The sequence below is a fragment of the Drosophila kikkawai genome, chromosome 2L (assembly GCF_030179895.1).
Source record: "Drosophila kikkawai strain 14028-0561.14 chromosome 2L, DkikHiC1v2, whole genome shotgun sequence".
NCBI classification, from domain to species: Eukaryota; Metazoa; Arthropoda; class Insecta; order Diptera; family Drosophilidae; genus Drosophila; species Drosophila kikkawai.
Genome location: NC_091728.1, coordinates 22,666,711 through 22,688,204, shown reverse-complemented (window position 1 = coordinate 22,688,204; position 21,494 = coordinate 22,666,711). Strand labels below are relative to the sequence as shown.

The following is a 21,494-nucleotide window of genomic DNA, read 5'->3' as shown; positions in this document are numbered from 1 at the left end:
GTTCTAGCGTAAATTTTGATGTATTGTATTTTTTATGAAAAAATAAATCGGAATTTTGCTAGTAATTGTTTACAGGAGTGTTTAGAATCTAGTATTTATTTTCTATACTTAGGGTGCTGCTATCCTGACTCTTAAGTCCGGTTTGACTCCTGTCTTAGGTCTGTTGTATAATATGTAGGATCATTATTCCCTTTATATCCAGCCGAAAGCGACAGCTGCAATGGCTAATATCCATCCTGAAGCCTAATTTACAATTTATTACTTTTATAAAAAGCTAACTTTCAACTTTTTTAAGTCCCCATGTTTTTGGTCATTTATGGTAATAAGGCTATCGAAAACACCCATTATCACTCATAACATCAATTGACCTTATACTAGTAATAAGGTTATCAATTCACCTCCTCCACTATTGAGTTCTTTTAATATGTTATGAATTTTGAAAAAAGACACGCCTCATGGATAATAGCTTCGCCCTAAGGTGTTTCTTATTTCACTAAATAATTCAGGTAAAATTGATTACCAATTAGTTAGGCACTTATTGTATTTCTTGTAATTATAACAACGAATATCAGTAAAATTTAGGTTGCCCAGGACGTCTGCATGATTTCCAACATCCAAGAACATCATGTATTATATATCATTTAAGAATATAACTAGGGAACGCAAAACTTCGTGTAGATTGAACTTTCCGGTATGTGAGTTGAGCATCTGAGAATTGCTTTTTCTCTTAATTTTTTTCAGATATAAATATTAAGTAATCTCTCCAATGTTTTTATGCTTAAAGTCAAGATGACCTGTGGCCCTACCCCTACTACCCTTTTCTGTTTGCAATATTTGCTGGAACTATCTCGTCTTTGCCCAGACTCTCGTACATGTCAAACGAGTCTATAGCTTATTGAAATCAAGTGAGAAATCGGTACTGAAATAATTAATTCTATGATTAAAGCAGCACTCATAGCAAGATGCAGCATTTTAATTAAACGCTAGTGAAAACCGTTTAACTCTATGTCAGTCTATATGTTATTTAAGTTAATATTGTAAGATATGCTTATGTATTTTCTTTAATAAAATGGTCATTCGTTTATGTTTTATTGTATTTAATTATATTTTTACATATACATTTAGCTGGGAAATTGTAATGAATTCTTGTTTTGTTGCCTTATCAGTTGCTGCTGCGAAATTTCCCATTATATTCAAAGACAACAACATACTCAAGCATGGCTTTGACACGAGCTGATAAGGCAGCACCTAGAAATAGTGAAGTGTCCGAAGTCAAGACAGTCTGAAACGCACATTTGAGGCACAAGGTTGACAAGCCTGAGACTTTTTATAAGGAATAATCCGACGGAAATAAGGAAGATGGAGAAACCTTTGCAATTTTGTGGTAAGTGCGGGGTTAGGGTATAGGGCAGTAGTCGGCACGTCCCAAGCCCATGGGATAGGCAAAGGCTCTGCCGGCAGCGCTGCCAGCACACGGATAGCGTAAACTTCACACACACGGAACACACTCACGTCATTTTTGCTCCGTACCTCACTCACACAAATGTGCTTTTTGGTTGATTGTGATGGTGCCGAGCACTGGTATAGGGTATGCTTCCTAAAGCAGTAAAAATTAGATAAGAGTTGCTAAAACTCTCTGCCGGCACAACTTTGCTTATGCTCCTACACCAATGCAATTTCCAATTGTGTGTATTGTGGACCGACCGACCCCTACACGTAAATTCAGAGCGACGCTGGCAGCGGTTCATATGACTGACAGTGGAAAACAAAACAGAGAGCACCGAGTGAGCGGAGAACATCCAAATGTTAAGAGATAGCCCCATAGGGAAACACAAAAATAAGAGCGAAACCTGTTGTTGTGGGGCATAAAACCCACGGCGCTCGCCGAGAGCATTTAGTATTTGTTCAAACGCCAAATCATAGAAGTCGAAGGCGGCTCTGCACTGACATCAACTGCAACGATAAAGTGGAAGAAATCCAATCTGCTGGAGAAAGCTCTGTGGGAAGCAGGAATTATTGGAGGCAGTAAATCAACATTTCCGATAAGCGAAGCCTTGTAGATCCCCGGCGCAACGGCATACCAGAGAACTAACGTCAACACCACTCGTGGAGGTGACTCATCGGTCCACTGCAATTACATAAATTCATGAAATCAAGCACAGCTCACCTGCCGTCCTCTTGGATCCTTTCAGCTTGCTGGCTGCTCGCCCTCTCCTCTCTCCTCGCCCTCTCCTCCGTCCCCTTGGTTCGCTCCTCTGACGTCACCATGGCCGACGCCGCCAAGCAAGAGTTCGCCCGCCGGCTGGCCATCTTCTCCATCAATGTGTACGGCAAGCTGTCGGCACAGAAATCTGGCGAAAACGTCGTCTTCTCGCCGTTCTCCATCCAGACCTGTGCGGCAATGGCCCGTGTGGGTGCCGAGGGCGAAACAGCCGCCCAGTTGGACCGCGGCCTAGGGCTGGCCTCTAACGATGCGGAACAGATTGCCCAGAGCTTTAACCAGGTGCTGGCCACCTATCAGGACAGCCAGATCCTGCGCATCGCCAACAAAATCTTCGTAATGGAGGGCTATCAGCTGCGCCAGGAGTTTGACCAGCTGCTGATCAAGCAGTTCCTCTCAGCGGCGCAGAACGTTAACTTCGCCAAAAACGCAGCGGCCGCAGCGACCATCAATGGATGGGTGGAGCAGCGCACTAACAATCTCATCAAGGATTTAGTGCCAGCTAGTGCCCTGAATGCCGATTCGCGATTGGTCTTGGTCAATGCCATTCACTTCAAGGGCACCTGGCAGCACCAGTTTCCCAAGCACGCCACCCGGCCGGATACTTTCTACCTGAACGGTGAACGGAGCGTCCAGGTGCCCATGATGAGTGTGAAGGAGCGGTTCCGTTATGCCGATCTCCCGGCGCTGGATGCTGCTGCTCTGGAGCTGCCGTATAAGGACTCGGACCTCTCCATGCTGATCATCCTGCCGAACAGCAAAACGGGTCTGCCCGCCCTGGAGGAGAAGCTGCGTGCCACGCCGCTTTCGCAGATCACGCAGGCGCTGCACAAGACCCAGGTGGTGGTCAAGCTGCCCAAGTTCAAGGCCGAGTTCCAAGTAGAGCTGTCGGAAGTGTTCCAGCAAGTAATGTTGGCCAGAGATTCCACCACAGGAAATATATTAACAGTGTCATTTTCCCCCCTCAGCTGGGCATGTCAAAGATGTTCTCCGATGGCGCCGAGTTCGGCAAGATGCTGCAGAGTCCCGAGCCGCTGAAGGTGTCAGCCATCATCCACAAAGCTTTTATCGATGTGAACGAGGAGGGAACAGAGGCGGCGGCTGCTACGGGTAAGTCTTCCTGCTTTCTTCTGTTATGATAACTCTAAGACATCCATCATCGTGTCTGCATGTCCCATTTGTTCATCCGTGTCTGTCTTCTTCCCATTCCGCAGGAATAGTGGTGCGCACGAAACGCGCCATTATATCGCTGGAGGAACCTATAGAGTTCCTCGTCGATCATCCATTCACCTATGCCCTTGTCCATCAGGAGGAACTGCCCCTGTTTTGGGGCTCTGTTGTGCAACTAGAGGAGACATCACTCGACTCCAGCGAGCATGATGAGCTGTGATAGTGTCCCATTTTAATTCTATATCAATAAAGGCGGATATTTATTAATATTTTTCAAAATGAATGTTTCTGCATTTGCCTGATGCTTTGGGGCGACCTGTATTGGAGCACAAGAAACAGATTTTTAAACCACAAAAGCATTTCTGGCAAGCATTTCATAGACAGCATTGCATTATTCGGACATTTCCATCTAAAACTTCGCCCTGGCATTTCCCTATAACAATTTTATTTAAATTACAGCTATTATTATGTGTCGAGCTGTGATGTTCAGCCCGCCTGAGATGCCCAAACAATTTCATGTCCAGCATCCCTTCACCTTTATTGTTATTAATGGGGACTCATCCGTTCTGTTTGCGGGAAAAATAGTTAATCTCTAAAGTCAGTAGACCAACATCAACCAACATCACCGAATCACAGTGCACGAATCGTAACAAACTGAATGTGTGGTTCCCCTTCATCTAACTTTACAGGTATGGTCATGATGCTCTGCTCGATGCCCATGGCCCAGCCGGATCCCAGACATTTCTACGTTGATCATCCATTTAACTACTATATTCTCAACAAGGACTCCACCGTTCTATTCGCTGGTCACATTCAGAAGCTCTAAGCAGACCTGGGTACAATACTAACAACCGATCAACCATTTGCGTTTCGTGTCTCACCTCGCATTTAATTTACAGGTGTGATCCAAATGCGCATGCTGCTGCTTACGGAGTCGGAGCCCAAGCTTTTCTTTGTCGAGCATCCATTCAGGTTTTACATTGTCAATGTGGACGGCACGGTTCTCTTTGCTGGTAGACTCATAACGCTGCAAACAAACCCAGCCTAATATGCCTAAGACTGCGCACAATCAAAGATCTTATATTTACACTTTACACTTTTCTACTAATCAAGCATGTAACATAACAAGTCCCTCAATAAAGTCAACGCAACTCAGTCAAGTTCTTCATCGCCTCCACAGGATTCCGGGTGATGCCAGTGGCGGGTTTCAGGCGCCATCATTTTGTTGCCAACCACCCGTTCGTTTACTACGTAAAGTCGCAAATAGATCTCCCGATCTTTGCCGGACGACACTTGGGCTGAGCACTTAGGAGGTTAAGTTCAATGAAATAAGCAACAATGAAATAAATGGTTGTCACCTAATGGCTGTGATTTCGTCAAGTCCAAGTGATTTATAGAAATACATTTCGAAGCTCATCCAGGCTTGACGGTTTAACACGCATAGCTAAACGGCTTGAGGTACCGTAGCTGATCAAGTGGAGCTGGCAACTAGTTGTTCTTTAAGTGCTAAGCCCTACACTCGAAAGATGCTCCTCTGCTCTCATCTGCAAGCTGGGACTCTGCTCACGATTCTGCTCTCTGTGGCACACGGAAGCTTTTTGCCCGGCTCCTTTAATTGTGAGTAAAGGGGATACTCCAAACGTTGAGGGATAATCAAGGAGGAGCTCCATCCCACAGTGACCCTGTACAGACAGATGCCCGCTCTCTATCAGGTGGATGACTACGACCTCTGCTTGGACAATACCTCTGGCAGCTACTGCATGGTTTATGTGGAGATTGAGCCCAATGCTAGTTCCACTTTGTGGCACCTTATCGACACTGTGTCGCGTGATTCAAAGCATCGTTTCCGCCACGATGTGGTCCTCCGGGGCGTGTGTCTGGAGCACTGCATACGCACTCTCAACGACTCATCTGGAGCTCTTGAGCGCTACGAGGGAAGAGGTGTGCAGGACGAACAGTTGAGCACATATTTCATGATGGTGCACCGGCGGCCAGCAGACGCAGATGACCGTCGGCTTTACAGTGAATTGGTCAACAGCTGCCTAAATCTTGAATTTAGTCAGAAGTTTTCGCTCCGGGTTAGCAGCCAGATCGAGTATTGTGTGTCAGCGGATAATCATTTGGAGCTGGGTATGTTCACTTTACAGCCAACATTTCAGTTTGTGGAGACTTATCACGCTATAGTCTATAAAATTAAATAATTAAAAATATAATTCTGATATTACGGAGGTCATGATTACAATTGAAAATAGTCAGGCAGACATTACCAAAACGATTAACTTTTAGATAAATGCATAATTCGAAATAAATATTCCTTTTCCCGTATTCAGGAGCATACGGGAAAAGGAATATTTATTTCGAATTATGCAGAATGAGATCTAACTAATCCTAAGATTGGATGGTTATAAGGTCTTGGGTACTAATTGGCGAATTTGAATGATACAGATATTTTCTAAACACAGATACCCTTGATCTGGTTGCTTACACTGTCGGGATCGCCATCGTCTTGCTTGCGTTGTGCTCATCCACCTATGATTATTGTATAAGTAATGCCGACTCTCGTCAGCCACCCGATAATTTTTATAGGAAGCCTCCAAAGAGTCGCAGTAAGTAGAGAGCCCATGGAGGAACAAGTTTGATTTTCTAAGTGGCCTTTAAACATCAAACAGAGCAGCAGCTTCTTACGTCATTTTCGCTTGCCCGGAATTACTACCGACTTACCGAGCCCCATACCACCGATTTCGCTAGGGATTTAAGTTTTTTCGACGGTTTCCGAACGATCGGGGTAGTCCTCGTTATCCTGGCCCACACTCTGATGGTTTTCATGACTGCCGCTATTGAGAATCCCGAGTACTACGAGCAGTTCATTTACTCGTTTTGGTCATCGGTTACTCAGAACGGCCATGTTGCCATCCAAATATTTTTCGTGATGAGCGGTTTCCTACTTTACGTGGACTTTACCAAACGCCAACTGGTCAACCCGAAGTCAGACACTCTTGAGTGCATCGCGGTATACTTTCGGTTATTCTTTTACAGATACTTTAGGCTCATCCCGTCAGTCCTCGCCCTGATTCTGTTCAACGGTACGGTTTTGGTTCGCCTGCAGGACGGACCGTTTTGGCGGCACTTAACCGAACCCGAACGGGTGTTTTGTCGGACTAAGTGGTGGAAGAACGTCTTCTTTGTGACCAACCATATGATGGAGCACAGTGTGCGTTCACAATACTCCAGTACAGGAGTATAACGTTCTATAAAACAATTATTTTTCCATTCCTGTTTTAGTGCTCTCACCAGACCTGGTATTTGGGGGCGGATATGCAGCTATTCGAGCTATTCCTTATCGTGCTAGTCATAAGCAAAAAGTAAGGAGACAAACCCTTGCGCTATCGCTCTTGTAACTCACTTATTTTCAGACACCCGCGGCTGGTCAAACCCATATACGTAACCCTGATGACACTTGCAGTAGGTGTTCCCGCCATATTGACCTACGCTCTTAAATTAGAAGCTGTCTACCATATTAGTCCAGAGTGGGTTTTCGCAAGTTGGGAAGAAACATTCTGCTAAGGTAACTCCAACCTTTCCTACTTTCCATTTCTAGGACATACCGCTTCTTGTTCTTCCGGCACGCGGACACCTTTATCCAGATGTATCCGACCTTCTACACGAATCTAAGTGGCTACCTATTGGGTTTCGTGTGTGGTCACCTCTACCTGAGCCAGCGCTCTAAGGCGGCCGTCCTTCGGGGACAACTGAAATATGAGCTGGCCATGTGGCTACTGGTACCGGCGGCGCTGTTAATACTCTTCTCCGGCTATACATTCATCTACTATGACTTTGCCAAGCCCTCGATCTGGCTGGCTGTATACGCAGGACTCTACAAGAACCTGTGGGTGCTGATCTGCGCGGGATTCGTTTTCCTTATGTGCTGTAAGGTGGGAGGTGAGCTAGACTTGGCTTAAAATCCTTTTGGTATTGGCAACCACTCACCAATCTCCAACAGGAATCACCTACGCCTTCTGTACCTTGCCGGTGTTCCGGCCGCTGGCAAGGATCTCCTTTCAGGCCTATCTGTGGCACCTGGTCGTCTTGCGCGTGGTTACGGGATACTTAAGGCAGCCGACCCATGTGTCCACCGTGTTCTTGGTAAACGTAATGTATAACCTTCCTAACAATGTAACATAAGCTTTAATTTAGATTTGCCATGTAATAAGTGCACTTGTTCTGTCGCTATTTGTGGCGTTTTTGATGGCTCTGCTGCTGGAATACCCTCTCGGAGAGGTTCTGCGCTGCATGTTGAAGCCGCGGACAAGTATTCAATAATACTCAGTTTTTGGCTTTTAACTAAATTCTATTATTTTCAGTTAAAAAGGATATCAAAACGGAAATTCAAATGGCAGGCGCCCAGTCAGCTGCTTAGAGTGGCCGTATTCCACTGTAGGGTGATTCAATGCAACGCGTTAAGGCATTCACAAGGAACAACCAGTGCGGGGAAAACATTTTTCTAGTATACTAAAATTAAGTATTCATAATGATTTAAATAATGTTTGATAAAACTGTAGTGTTAAATGGTAATGCGAATAGAATAAAAAAATTTTTGCTAACATTATAGCTAATTAATTTTGCTACTATTAGTTCCTCGTCAGTGTTTTACTGCAAAAATACCATCAACTATATCCAATTAAAAACGCTAAATCTAGTGGGAAAATAGCTATATTATATATCGATAGTTAGCAGTTATTTACAAATTGAAAACTGTTGTTATCAGTATCCGATATTTTCAAAAATTCAGTTGTCAAGGGAATACCCTGAATATTACTTTTTAAAAGCTAATAAAAGCCCGTTTCATATCACTCGTTTCCGTCTAGACTGAGAGAGTGTGAAAAATAGAAAACAAAAAAGAAAACTTTAATAACTTGGCAGAAAGATACCGTTTAATCAGTTCATAAAATTGGATATGCTTGTATTTGTAATTGCAAATGGTAATTTTATTATTTATTCCACTATTTTTTAAGTGTTGCATATTCTTATAGTCAAAGCTACTTTTCAGGCCATATTACAGAAAATGTTTTTAATCTTTTTTCCAATCGCTAACTACTCAAGTACATTTTTCTCAATACAGCCAAGGTATATGCTTTCCAACTGATGCAAACACAACATACTCCAAGTCATCTACAAGTAATGGGCAAGCCTTCCTCTCTCTCTTCTCTCCGATCAGCTGTTTAGGTTTTGTTTTCGTTGTTGTTGTCCAGTGTTGCCAGGTGAACCTTCAAATTGTGAGAAAGAAATAAGCTAAAATAAGCTAGAAATTAATAAATATTACTTTAAAAAAATGGAGCAATTTTTTTTATAACATGTTAGTTGAACAAAAAATTGTAGAAAGAAAAGCAAGAAAATCACTTGAATTGCATATGGCGCAAGGAACTTAAATGATTTGTTTCGAGCATCCTTAAAATAAAACGTTTTTTAAGGATGCTCGAATGGGTTCCCATGTTTACTTTTCTTATAACGTTTTACGTTGAATTACAATTATTGCTGGATATTATTAAAATAAGCAATTTAAGGCTGTAAGCTAGTTGCAAAATTCTTAGGCACTTCCATTTAAAAAAGGCTATATCTAGCCCGAACTTAGCTAGACTGGCAACACTGGTTTGCTCTTAAATGCTCTGCGCGCTCTCGTCGGCATTTTTGTATTTGTCCCGTGTTGCTGCTGTCTGAAAAGTCTTGAAGTAGTGCCTTAAATTCCAAGTCGTGTGCAAAATTTTCTTGTTGATAGCTCCAGTTGAATGCTGATAGAAAGTGATAAAAAAAAGTGAGTGTATTTTCGTTTCTTACGGCTGGAACTGCGCGGCCTTACTGCCTTCTACATTAAATGTCAGGCGAAATGAATCACGGCATATATTTGTACATGAATTGAATAGTTCGGCGCGGTGTCAGCGCAATGTATTTCTATTAATTTTAAAATTGAGAGTGGCCATGCAAATGCAGCGCTTGAGTAATAAACGCGCGTATTACAAAATCATTAAAAATCACGGTAAAAAATAAGTGCGACAGTTGCTGTGTGGCTGTGCTTCCTGTGTCTGTGTGGGGTGGTGTGCCAGTGTGCGTCTTTCTTGTGCGAGTGGAGCGGCGAGCGCAGTGCATGTGAAGAGTGCCGCTATAAAAGTTTACCATCTGCTCTCCCGCTCACGCGCCGTGTTATATGAGTCCAACACCCAAAAAAGGGAATAAAGAGAAGAGAAGCAGCGTCTTTGGACGCGCCGCCGCAGCAGCAGCGAATGCCGAAAAAACGTTGCAAAAACGAAAGAAAGAAATCAAACAACTCGAACGCCAGCGGCCAGTCGAATTTGTTGTTTCACACTTGATTGTATTAATTGTTTTTCTCGCATTTCGCTGTAATTTGTGTTGCTTTTCCGGCTGCTTGGCTCTGGCTTGTTTATGCAGGGAGAGCGAGAGAGCAAGGGAGAGAGGCCGCCGTTGGGCGAGAGTGCCAGTGCGAGTGCGAGGGAATGACGAAGGGGGAGAGAAGAGAATGTGCCAATTGTTGCTTGCAGAAGCAACAAGTTACATGCAGTGGTGTGAGAAGGGGAAGTGCGTGCTGTGGGCGCCAAATCGCAACGATAAGCTGAAATTCGAAATATGAAATATTTACGAGGAATAAACGTGGCTCCCAGTTGGTCACAGCGTACAATTACGGTTTCTTTTCTGTGAGTGTGAGTGCGAGTATTAGTGTTTGTGTGTGGGGCAAGTGTGAAGAACAAGCGACCTCCAGCGGCGGCGACGTCGCGACTGCGTCTTAGAAAGAGCGAGCGAGTGAGGCATCATGCGCCCCCCACGCACAGTTATTTCGGTTGCTCCCAAATGGGTAAAGCAACGAAACGTAGCCAACACCAATTAGTGACGAAAAATATGAAAAACGCACTGGAATGAAACAGACACTAGCGAACTTACAAACTGCGTTTATGCGTCAGCTAATGTCGCGACTACATAGCCAACAACAGCTGTTCGCCCACATTCCGTTAATCAGCTGCGACAGAGCGCTGATCGGCATACACGCACACGTATGAACGTCAATTGGGAGAAGTAAATGCATGCCAACAAACAATCAGGAAAAACACCGAGCACCAAATACCCTTCTTTCAGTAAAACTGTCCTAATTTAAGTTTAATTGAAGTTATATTTCTTTGGCCGCTACCACTTTCTAGTTCAAAACTTCGGCTGATCATCGATTGAGAATATATAATTTATACATACAACAAAAATCAGTTCCCATATTTCAGCTTCGCAAACTTCAGGTCAATAAATTAATTCAGAACAATTTAAAGAATGATATTGTGATAAACGATCTATTAGATCATACATTGAAAGCGCTTGTATTCTAATTTTAAATCACTTACATTGTCCGTTATACTTCGGAATGCCATTAATTAATGTCTTCTGAGCCGGTCGATTTCGCTTGACAATTCTTTAGTCAAAATCGTTATGCCCTGTGGGAAGCGTAATATCGCGACAACTGCCGCCCAGTCTGACTAAGCGCAAATGGAAGTGCAGAAAATAGCAACATGTAGACGCTGAAGTGGGGAAGCGAGAGTAAGAAGAAGCCACGGCAGCAGCCGCGTCGCGCAATTAAGACAGCAACAAAAGCCAGCGACAGCCGCCACTTGTGATGACCAGGGGGGTATGGGGGCTGCGGGTGGCGGGATAGCACCTCGGACGGGGCAATGCATATGCATGCGGTTAATTTTAGCAACAGAGTTCCACTTTCACTCGAGCATCCGCGGCATCAGCAGCGGCGACATTAGGCATCGCTAGCGACGACACCCACTGTGCAGCAAGCCGGCCAGTCTATCAGTTGCACTGACGCGACACTTGCGCGCTTTTGTCAAATTTTCAGCTAATCGCCGTCAGGCACGCACACAAGCCAGGCAGTTTGATGAACCTCCGTACACACACACACTGCATATCCAATGACGTTGCACCCTGCACCAATGACATCATCATCATCATTGCCATCAGCGAAAGTTTCCAATGCAGCTGACAGCCGATAAGCAGTGGGTCTGCGGCTTATCACATGCGTGACTCATGCGTTTAGCATTGGAATCGACAGTCAGCTGATTATATGCAATGCAGAAGGAAGCTATTCCTTCTACAGCAGTTTAGTAGACGTCACTTGATCATTATCGATTACATGCATGGAATACATGTTCCATGTTTCCCTTTATCTTGGCAAATTACACAGATCTGCAGAAATACTAAAAAAATTGTCTGGAACATACAATAGAATTCCTCCCTTACTAACCTAATTGGCCGGACAGAAAACGTTCTTTCGCAATTCAGGGCTAAGAGCACTACTTACAATTTATATCTTTTCTCGGTAAGAGATGCATTTGTTTAATAAAACTAGGGATATGTAATCGAGATATAAGTCATTTATTAAGGCCCTAGATACCACAATTGGAGCACTGGCCGTTCATCAATTTGCATTTACCGAGACCCCATATAATTTACCCAATACTGCTGAAAGCAACTCTTACAACGCTTAGTTGACTGCACTCCCCCCAGTTTACTTCGACGAGGGGTGTTCACTGCGTTTCAGTCACGCCGCCAAGCAATAGGCAGCAAGAACAACACGACAACATTTGTTAGCAATTAGAATTGGCCGGTGAACACAACGTGTCGACAAAGCGCCAAGATTTGCAATCAAGCATTAAGCCAATTTGCGGCCAGTCTCCGATCGCTGGACCATTGCGATTGCGTCAATTGAGCAACGGTTGCATCGCGTTCAATTGCAGCAGAAATCGCTGAAGGGTCCGCTGGCCGACACCATTGTCAACTGATTAGCTATTGGTATGAGACAGTGACTTCTACAGCTACTGGTATGTACATATAGGTTGACCAGTGATACTTGTAGAGAAAAGCCTAGTGCAGCCCGAACACTCAACCCTATAGTACAAAATATCAATTTTTCAATTTACAAAATCTTATCTGCAAAAACAGCCAAGTAATAAATTTTCCAGACGGACCGTTTAGCCTAGATCTGGTTGTTTGATGATGCCACATGCAGAATGCGGATACCTTATGGGATCGAGAATAGAAAAAGGGTCTCCGAGAGGAATAAAACAGTTTCGCCCTATTGTGTTGCATTGTATGCAACTCGACGCTGGGTACTTAGTCACACCACCCTCATTACGGTGCTCGAGAATCTCTACTTGTATGTTTGTTGGTTCACTGAGATTTACATAAAGCAACTTCCGTTGTACGCTCTTCTTTTATCGTCACTGGTGCGCTGATTATTATAGCGGCAAGTTCAAGTCGACTCGCTGATGAAGGGCCATATTTTTGGCATTTGCGAATCGTAATGTCGAGTGCAATGGGAATCGAGCCGGGAGTGGAGGCATGGGGTCTGGGCCCGGCGATGATAACTCAGGCATGGCAAACGCCAGCGATGCCAACAAAATAAATAAACACATCAAATACGATTTACAACGCTCCTACGAACATCGTGCGCCGGTGTTTGTATATGAAAATATAATTTCGCCTAAGATGATTTAATTTTCTATTAATAAGTTTGACCTTCAGCGGCGAAACAAAAATTTTCCCGCCTGCAAGCGAAGGTGTTTGGCATATAAACTCATAAATAACAACGAATACATACAACAGATATAGATATATGGTGTGGGTACACCACTTTGGAGAATATTCGATTTGGTGCCAAACATTTCAGCGACGCTATAGATTCTATAGGCGTAGCACTTAACATTATGTCTGTTGTGTTTAGCCAACTCCGAGCTGATATTTCTTTATCAGTCGAAAGGCCACCGCGATAGCAAGGAGCCAACTGGCCAACACCCATCCAAGATGAGACTAGCAAAGGGCTTACATTGGTTTCAATGTACATAATCATTGGCTATTTCGATATGTAAGCTTATAGTATCTTAACGGGTCAATGACAAAGTTTAGTGTTTGCAATAAATATGAATATCTTGAAGCGAAACAAGGCGAAGGCGAAAAGCGACGGAGGCAAAACAATTTTATGGCACTTTTCTGATTATAAACGAAAGCTGGTCGTCGGCGGCGAAGTTTAGTCAGCCTATCGGCCTCGGCCCAACCCAGAAATAATTTTGGGGCTGTGCACAGCACGTAGCTATCTATACAAGTGTCTGGAAGAGTTAGGGGTTTCGTTAGGGTTCTGGCTCATGTTTCCACATAACTCACGTGTTGGCAGGCGATTTGGTACTGGTATGGGTATATTTTGGCGTTATGATGTCATACTAAAGAAAGGGGTTCGTCTCTCCAACTGGCCAACTAATAATTCGACACGTTCTACCTTCTAGCTGGCAGTTCATTAACGAAAGTGGCGCCATTTGTGGCAGGTGAAAGCGTTCTCGGAACAACCAGCGATTTGAGTCGCAGATATATTGATGCCATAACCAATTTTGATGCAACCTCCCCAGCACAAAGCCAGCTTGTCAATAGTGAGCTGTGAATGGGAAAGCTCATTGATTTTCGCAAAAGCGATATTAGCATATGCAAATTTATTGAACAAATCGTGGCCGCGAAGCGATGTGAAAGAAAACGCGTTAAGTTAATACATCGGCGAGCGAAGCCGAAAGCAACTAATGATAGCTTTCAGTCGGTTTATGCGTTGCTCGATTACTGCGTATTTATAATTCATAATATCTCAACAGAAAATCTCCTGAAAAACGACATCTTCGAGTTTTTTGTAGATAATTTCTTTAGAGCTTCTGCAAAAATCTGAAAATAATTATTTCTATGGAGTGTAAATAAAAAATGTCCCAAAATATGCAATGATTTAGATTACATTTAATCTTTTTTGTAATTTTAATTATTGAGGCAGCATACCTTGGGACATTTTAAAAATTGATAATTGATTTATTGATTTAAAATCCACAGCGTGTATCAATATAAGTAGTAACGTGTATAAGCCATTCCTATATCTAATAGCTGTGTATTTTGTATTGCAGAGTTAGACATAGAGAAACTCAGGACTGATTACTGACCCACAAGCCACTGCAGCATCAAGATGTCGTTCCGCGTGGTACGCAGCTCCAAATTCCGCCACGTCTATGGACAGGCCCTGAAGCGGGAACAGTGCTACGACAACATACGCGTCTCCAAGTCAAGCTGGGACTCAACATTCTGCGCGGTGAACCCCAAGTTCCTGGCCATCATCGTGGAATCGGCGGGCGGCGGTGCCTTCATAGTCTTGCCGCACAACAAAGTAAGTGACCACCGACCGGACATGTGTACATACATATTACAGCGGCGATTCCCAAACGTGGCCAGCTTGCGTCGTGGTATTTTTAAAATAGACAATAGCCAACTATTTATAATGCTCTTTTCGGCATAAAGTTTACTGCCATTTGCGGGCTTCTTGCCACGCCGTGAGTGACGTCGACAATTTCGCACTCTCCCTGCCGCTTCCCACCAGTATTTATAAATAGTTATGAATTCTCTGCTGCTCTCGCGCGGGAACGATTCTCTTAGCTGGCGCACTTTGTGTAATTTGGCCCACAGCCAACATGACAAACCAAATTGTCTAATTTTACCAGAGAATGAGAAAGAGACGGAGCGGGGCAGCGGCAGTTCGATAAATGGATACCAAAATGATATTTGGCCAAATGATTGCATTACAGCACCCTCTCTGCCCGGCAAATTATTCCGCAATAAACTATGGTGTTCTTCTGGCCTTTGAATAAATTTCATTTTCACTCTCCAAAGACATTTCGCCAGTCCGCTCCGAATCGAACCACATGCGCATCCGCTTAGCTGTCGTGTGTGGGTGGCAGCTTCACCTCCCGTGCCGCCAGTGTCTCTTCCCTCCTTCCTTCTTTTTTTTTTTTGGTCAAAACTTATTTTGGAGGCAGGCCGAGTGTTCTAATTGGAACAAATTTGTATGCAAAATACGCCACAACCTCTGCGAGCGTTTTGTTTTTTCTCCCGACATATTTTTGGCTAAGCAGCTGCCGTTTCTTTAAGTGACGATTTCTATGTAGAGCGGCTTTCACACGCTCTATTTTACATATTTTATGGGCACTGGATTTGGTCTGTTGGAAGGCGGGGCAGAGATGGATGATGAGTGAGATCCATCAACTCGCCAAGGTTGGCGGCATGTGGCAATCGTTGACTTGAGCAACCAAAAGTTCTTGAAACCTGAAAATAGTTTAATATGCCGCGGAATCATCTTAGATTTACATTTCGGTACATTTCAGAGCCTAACATAACTGATATAGTAGAACTAAAAATAGGGAAATATATATATTTACAGTCAGTTTCGAGAGTATATATTTAGATTATATAGTAGTCTTTACTATTTCACAATAGTTTTGTGTTTAATAAACAACTTTCTTGATATTAATTATATCTTGAATGTAGTTATATATTGTTTTTATACTTATAGGGTTTATTTATATTCTTCATGTTTGCAATAGCTTTATAACCTTTGAGTTAAGTCGCGGTCCAATTGGCTTGATCTAAAACACATTATAACTCGATAAATATCTTAGATCCCTTTGATAGAAGACAAGTGTAACATGAGTTCCGAAGCTCTAAAAGACGACATTGGTTATGCTCAGTGTCAGGGGAAAAAAAAATATATTTTTATAAATGTCCCTTTATCATAAGAGTGTACTAAAAAGCATTCAAGGTCTGATTTAGATCAATGCACCTTCTTCATAATAAACCCTACATATCCTAGAATAAAGCCCACTGACTATTTCTGTTGGCACTTATATTTTCTTCATTAGACACCAGATTTTCCACGGTACCAACCCCGGAGTTGTCTTTAAAAGTAATCCGAATGCAAGATCTTTCATAGCTCGTAGGCAATGCATGTACGATTGCCAAGTTGCAGTCGGCGACTTATAAAATGCTTGCTCCGCAGATTAGCAAATATAGCAGAAATAAATGCAGCCGGAGTCGGCTATAAATAATGATTCAGAAACTGGGGCAATGGGTCGCGAGGTTGCTGTTTGGCGATGACGTCGTCGCCGTTGTCGTCGTCGTCAATTAATTAGTTTACGTTGACTTGGATAACTAATTGGCATTTCATGGATTCTTTCAGGTTGGGCGCATAGCGGCGGATCATCCGCTGGTGGGCGGTCACAAAGGCCCTGTTCTGGACATCGCCTGGTGTCCGCACAACGACAATGTAATCGCTTCCGGCTCAGAGGACTGTGTGGTCAAGGTGTGGCAGATACCCGATGGCGGACTCTCCCGCACACTCACCGAACCCGTCGTCGACCTGGTCTTCCACCAGCGCCGCGTCGGTCTGGTGCTGTGGCATCCATCGGCCCTCAATGTGCTTCTAACCGCCGGCTCGGACAACCAAGTAAGGAACTGGGATCTTGCCAGCACGACCCCAACTAATCAACTATCCGATTGCTTTCAGGTTGTCATCTGGAATGTGGGTACAGGCGAGATCCTTGTGCACATTGACTCCCATCCGGATATCGTCTACAGTGCCTGCTTTAACTGGGACGGCGCTAAGCTGGTCACCACCTGCAAGGACAAGAAGATTCGCATCTACGACCCGCGCACTGGCGAGCTGGAGAGCGAGGCCATGTGTCACGAGGGCTCAAAGGCCACGCGGGCCATCTTCCTGCGACACGGCCTGATCTTCACGACGGGCTTCAACCGAAGCTCTGAGCGTCAATACTCCCTCCGCGCCCCGGATGCCCTCAATGAGCCCATCGTAATGGTGGAACTGGACACTTCCAACGGCGTCATGTTTCCGCTCTACGATGCGGACACGAATCTGATCTACCTGTGCGGAAAGGGTGACTCGGTCATCAGGTACTTTGAGGTGAGTCAAACAAACTTTGGGGATTATAGAAGAATTTAGTAAAATACTTAATCATGAGATTCTTGGTATTATATTTCAAGTGTCTATTTGTGAAATTCAAACATTTATCAACATAATCTTTTAATATATCCAGGTCACGCCCGAGCCCCCATTCGTGCACTACATCAACACTTTTCAGACCACAGAACCACAGCGTGGTATTGGCTTGATGCCGAAACGCGGCTGTGACGTCACCACCTGCGAGGTTGCCAAGTTCTATCGCATGAACAACAACGGTCTGTGCCAGGTGATATCGATGACTGTGCCGCGCAAATCGGATCTCTTCCAGGAGGATCTCTATCCCGACACGCTGGCCGAGGATGCTGCCATTAGCGCTGAGGAATGGATTGACGGCAAGGACGCGGACCCCATCACATTCTCGCTCAAAGTAAGTAATTACTGTGGCGATTCTCGCCGATATCTACTCCCCGTGCGTTTGGAATACAGCGCTCTCGGCTGGGTGTGGTGAAGGTTCGGCCGCTCTGCCAGCCTTTCCACCGCCGGCAAAGCGTACAGGACAATGGATTTGAATTCGCATGCGTGCTCGCGGGGCTGGTCCACACAGGGCAATGCGGCTCGAAGTCGGTGAGGCAGCCGCTGCCACTGTGGGACCCCCTTCTCCAATGTATTCCAACGGCTTTTGCATTTGTTCAACGTTCGGGAACTAGGTTCCTGTGCCTGTCGGTGACTACCATTACGGTGTGATGCTTGCGTTTGCTCTGCTAGCGTTCCTTTCTGCGTTATCTGCGTTTGTGACTCGTCCGCCTAGCAAAACTCACAGTCCTTTCACACAAACGGATTACCAGGCACACTAAGATCTGGATGCAGTCACTAACCGTACACACAGCTGCCCTCCAGGCTTATACACTTGGCCCTAACACGCACGCGCGTGGCGCTTGTTGTTGTGTTCATTGTTGCTTGTTGTTGTGTTCCGGAACGAACAGACTTTCTAACCCGCCTAATCAGGATCGCGTTTCCATTGTACAGGGTGGCTACGTCTCGTCGTCGGCAAGCAAATCTCTGTCGGTAAACAAGAAGGTCAACATTCTCAACAAGCCCAGAGGTGGCGGCGGCGGCAGCTCCGGAGCAGCTAGCAGTAGTGCGGGCGGCGGCGGCTACAGCTCGTCGGCGAACAACAACGAGGCTAGCGATGCCGGCCCGCCGGCAGCCGTCTTGTCGGTGAGTATTCTTGCTTTGCTTAAGACGTAACATCATTTACTGACTGCTTGAAATCAACAGGAAAAGGACCTGCGCAGCATTCAGGACGAGATACGCAAACTGAAGGCGATCATCGTGAAGCAGGAGAACCGCATTCGTGCCTTGGAGGCCAAGGTCAATGCCGGAAATGGGGATGAAACGGACGCCCGCAACAAGAATGGAAGCGGCAGTGGATCGTCCGCGCCAGCAGCCGCCGCCGCCTGTGACAGCAAAGCCAGCGAAAGTGCCAATGACCATGCATCCGCGTCAGCGGCAACGGCAGCGGCACAGGAAGCGGACTAGGCCGTGGACTACCATGACTAGGACTGGACTGGAGAAGAGATAGAACTGCTTGTAGAAGCTCGTCGTTACCGCTTAGTTTCACTAAAACGCGGAGGGAGAATCAGAGGAAGAAATGAGAAGAGTTATTGTCTATATTGTCTATTATGATTATGGTTTCGATTATTTATTTTGTATAATTTAATATTAGGACCTTAGCGAGCGAAATCAGTGGAGCGTGCGGCACAGATAGGGTTAGAGCAAACCAAACCGAGCATCAGATTAATCACCAGCGAATACGGAGCTGAAACAGTTAACATAACATAATTAACATTACATCCTGCCAAAAATATATAAAATCTTAACGAACTACCTACGAGACGCGCCCACCATCAAGCTGAATAAGGGGCAGATCGGACGAAGGGGCCCTTCGATCACCTTGTTGCAACGCAATTGTAAAATTGTTGTAACTTTAACAAAGGCAAAACATAGACTTAACCTCAAGCCTCTATAGCGTTAACATTTTCCTACCAATTTTGTACGAGCCCCCTCTAACGCGATGCAATTAGAAAAGGTAGTCTTGCCGACTTCCAAATCGGAACTAGGGGCTACTTGTAAAATTGTATCATGACCTCTATAAACAGCCTGTATATTTGTAACACCCGCGAAAGGAAAGCTATCATGACAATAGCCGTTAGATTCGATGCTGTCCATCCTAGCCCAGGCCCCTACTATCGTCGCCTGTATTAATTATGAATTTAGTTACAAACTGATGGGGGCCGTCGGAAGCCATTCGTTTTTGTATTCAAAATTTTACGCCTTTCGTTCTAACTAATAATGAAATGTATTTTTGAATAATACTTAAAAAATACAACTTGAACAATTGAATAAACCAGCGAAAATATTTTGTAAAGAATTTCATTTCAATTTTTGGCTTAACTTAAATGTGACTTGTTATAAAAAAAATCATAAAAATTAAAAACATTGTTTTATGCTGCCAAGAACGGAAGCAGCGCGAGAGTATCAATAAATTGCCTACCGATTTTGTAACACTATTAAATTGTAAAGTGCAGACTATATACACATGTATAAATAATATATTATATATACAAATAATTTACAATTTGATACGAACTAAATTAATATACAAACTGCGGCAGAGGAAACACAGGGTTCTGCCGATTTCATGACAATAAAAAGCCATGATTTCTTACAAAGTCGTTTGCTTGAGTTTGATTTTAGTTAATGGCTGGATTCCGTAGTTTATTTCAGCTTTATAGGAATTCCTATAATATATAATCATTAATGATTATAAGGAGACTTAATTAGAAGCGATGGAATTTAATCGAAAGCTATGATAATGCACTAGATACTTACATAGAAAGCTTAAAAACGTTAAATTAATCATAATGTTTCGTTAGGAAATTAGGCAAAAATAAGAAAGTTTAGAACCAAATCGTTTTTTAGTTTGTAATTTATAATATTAATAGTTCCTCTCATTACCGCATACCTTAAAATATTGAATTTTTTTTTCGAGGCTTAGCTCTTAAGTTTGAAATGGGAAATCCGTGAGTATTTTTCTGAAGTCAGTTTTAACGGATTTGAAAGATAATTTTTATAATAACTTTTTTGGAAATGGAAGTGGCCTGGTATCACCACCTATTCTGATATATTTTAACCTGCTGAATCCAAATTAGTCCCAAAGTGTTAATTTCAAGGTCATTTTATGAAAGAATACAGATACAACAAGCATTTAGATTGGTTTTGGGGATCGCTGACTTTAATTCCGAGGTTAGTATTACTAAAATCGGTCTGGGTCGTATGTAAACCGGATTATAATGATAAGACTAGATTTTATGCAATGGAACATCGTTGATATGAAGTCTATGAAGATTCACATTTAATTTTCTTTTACCATTTGTTGTTTGTCTATAAGGTGGCGATATATTTTGTAATCCCAAAAAGTGTGCTAGTATTTTTTACGTCTCTTGTAGCATGTTAAAAGAATATAACTTTGGCAAGGTCCTTAAATGGATATTTTAAAAAACTTTTAACAACAAGGGATTTATGGGATTCATGTTAGGCTTTGTATAAATGTATATTTTGTTTTATTTGGTGACTGTTAAATATCTTAAAAATGATATTTAAAGCAGTCAGGTTTTCTAGATATATCTATATGCCACAAATAAACAATTGTGCTTTTCCAAAGACCCTTTCAGAGCCCCGACACTGCACATCTCTTTAACTTCAGATGCTTCAAAAATGAATTAAATTCTAGTTTTGGGAAATAATTTAAATTGACAACTTTTTTAATTACACAAATATGCTTATCCATGCGATTTTCATTGATGGGTGTTCTTTTGTACGGCAAACACAAATGCATTTAATTTATGCCTAAACAGCTTTAGAGCGTAGCGCATAATGCGTTGGCTGTAATTATTACCTCGGCAAGCGAGCCAAAAAAAAAAAAATCAATTACAAATTACGTGTATAACGATTCTGACATTTTAATTAAACGTGGCCGAGTGTGCATTTGTGTGTGCGTTACAATTATGATAGAGTGTGTTTCCAACCAAGTTGTTGATTTAATTAAAATTGTGTTTGTTATGCAATTTGGCTCAATGAAAGTTGCCGGCAGCCATTTGTTGGCTTATTCTTCTGTTAGCCTACAGTCTGTGTGGCAACAGAACAGGAGATAGTGTTTTGTAGCGCCCAAGTTAAAGAAAACGCGATTTAAAGGGTTTTCATGGAAATATGACAAAAATA

General features: G+C 43.3%; 3 protein-coding genes across 10 annotated transcripts; all 3 read left to right on the top strand.

Moving 5' to 3' along the window:
• Window positions 1-1,236: 1,236 nt before the first annotated feature.
• On the top strand, window positions 1,237-4,753 carry Spn42Da (Serpin 42Da). Of its 6 annotated transcripts, XM_017175582.3 has the most exons (5): window positions 1,237-1,384; window positions 2,193-3,127; window positions 3,190-3,331; window positions 3,851-3,988; window positions 4,081-4,218. In XM_017175582.3, exons 1-4 carry the CDS (start codon window positions 1,360-1,362, stop codon window positions 3,985-3,987), a joined length of 1,239 nt encoding a protein of 412 aa, XP_017031071.1. In that variant the 5' UTR covers window positions 1,237-1,359; the 3' UTR covers window position 3,988; window positions 4,081-4,218. The 6 variants fall into 6 exon arrangements, with proteins under 6 accessions (XP_017031071.1, XP_017031072.1, XP_017031070.1 ...); XM_017175583.3 differs by lacking the exons at window positions 3,851-3,988; window positions 4,081-4,218 and adding an exon at window positions 4,572-4,753; XM_017175581.3 differs by lacking the exons at window positions 3,851-3,988; window positions 4,081-4,218 and adding an exon at window positions 4,291-4,546.
• Window positions 4,754-4,894: 141 nt separating this feature from the next.
• On the top strand, window positions 4,895-7,992 carry LOC108080723 (nose resistant to fluoxetine protein 6). Its single transcript, XM_017175576.3, has 10 exons — window positions 4,895-5,008; window positions 5,069-5,521; window positions 5,854-5,997; window positions 6,061-6,602; window positions 6,674-6,753; window positions 6,805-6,918; window positions 6,990-7,330; window positions 7,392-7,534; window positions 7,586-7,700; window positions 7,753-7,992. The coding sequence occupies exons 1-10, from the start codon at window positions 4,918-4,920 to the stop codon at window positions 7,806-7,808; spliced, it is 2,079 nt and encodes a 692-aa protein (XP_017031065.1). The 5' UTR covers window positions 4,895-4,917; the 3' UTR covers window positions 7,809-7,992.
• Window positions 7,993-9,041: 1,049 nt separating this feature from the next.
• On the top strand, window positions 9,042-19,948 carry coro (protein coronin). 3 transcript variants are annotated; one of them, XR_001770931.3, is made up of 8 exons: window positions 9,042-9,200; window positions 14,374-14,630; window positions 16,473-16,739; window positions 16,800-17,213; window positions 17,347-17,640; window positions 18,219-18,431; window positions 18,492-18,873; window positions 18,940-19,948. XR_001770931.3 is itself a non-coding variant. In XM_017175592.3 (7 exons), exons 2-7 carry the CDS (start codon window positions 14,433-14,435, stop codon window positions 18,750-18,752), a joined length of 1,626 nt encoding a protein of 541 aa, XP_017031081.1. In that variant the 5' UTR covers window positions 9,042-9,200; window positions 14,374-14,432; the 3' UTR covers window positions 18,753-19,948. The 3 variants fall into 3 exon arrangements, 2 of the variants coding, with proteins under 2 accessions (XP_017031081.1, XP_017031080.1); XM_017175592.3 differs by having other exon boundaries at window positions 18,240-18,431; window positions 18,492-19,948; XM_017175591.3 differs by having other exon boundaries at window positions 18,492-19,948.
• Window positions 19,949-21,494: the final 1,546 nt, after the last annotated feature.

Bases quoted from the DNA above. Each gene is read 5' to 3' on its own strand.
- Spn42Da (XM_017175579.3), top strand. From the start codon at position 1,360: ATGGAGAAACCTTTGCAATTTTGTG. The intron at 3,128-3,189 runs GTAATGTTGGCC...TTCCCCCCTCAG, and splicing joins TGTCGGAAGTGTTCCAGCAA to CTGGGCATGTCAAAGATGTT. The intron at 3,332-3,435 runs GTAAGTCTTCCT...CCCATTCCGCAG, and splicing joins AGAGGCGGCGGCTGCTACGG to GAATAGTGGTGCGCACGAAA.
- LOC108080723 (XM_017175576.3), top strand. From the start codon at position 4,918: ATGCTCCTCTGCTCTCATCTGCAAGCTGGGACTCTGCTCACGATTCTG. The intron at 5,009-5,068 runs GTGAGTAAAGGG...TCCATCCCACAG, and splicing joins TTTGCCCGGCTCCTTTAATT to TGACCCTGTACAGACAGATG. The intron at 7,331-7,391 runs GTGAGCTAGACT...AATCTCCAACAG, and splicing joins TATGTGCTGTAAGGTGGGAG to GAATCACCTACGCCTTCTGT.
- coro (XM_017175591.3), top strand. From the start codon at position 14,433: ATGTCGTTCCGCGTGGTACGCAGCTCCAAATTCCGCCACGTCTATGGA. The intron at 17,641-18,218 runs GTAAGTAATTAC...CCGCCTAATCAG, and splicing joins CCATCACATTCTCGCTCAAA to GATCGCGTTTCCATTGTACA. The intron at 18,432-18,491 runs GTGAGTATTCTT...TGAAATCAACAG, and splicing joins CGCCGGCAGCCGTCTTGTCG to GAAAAGGACCTGCGCAGCAT.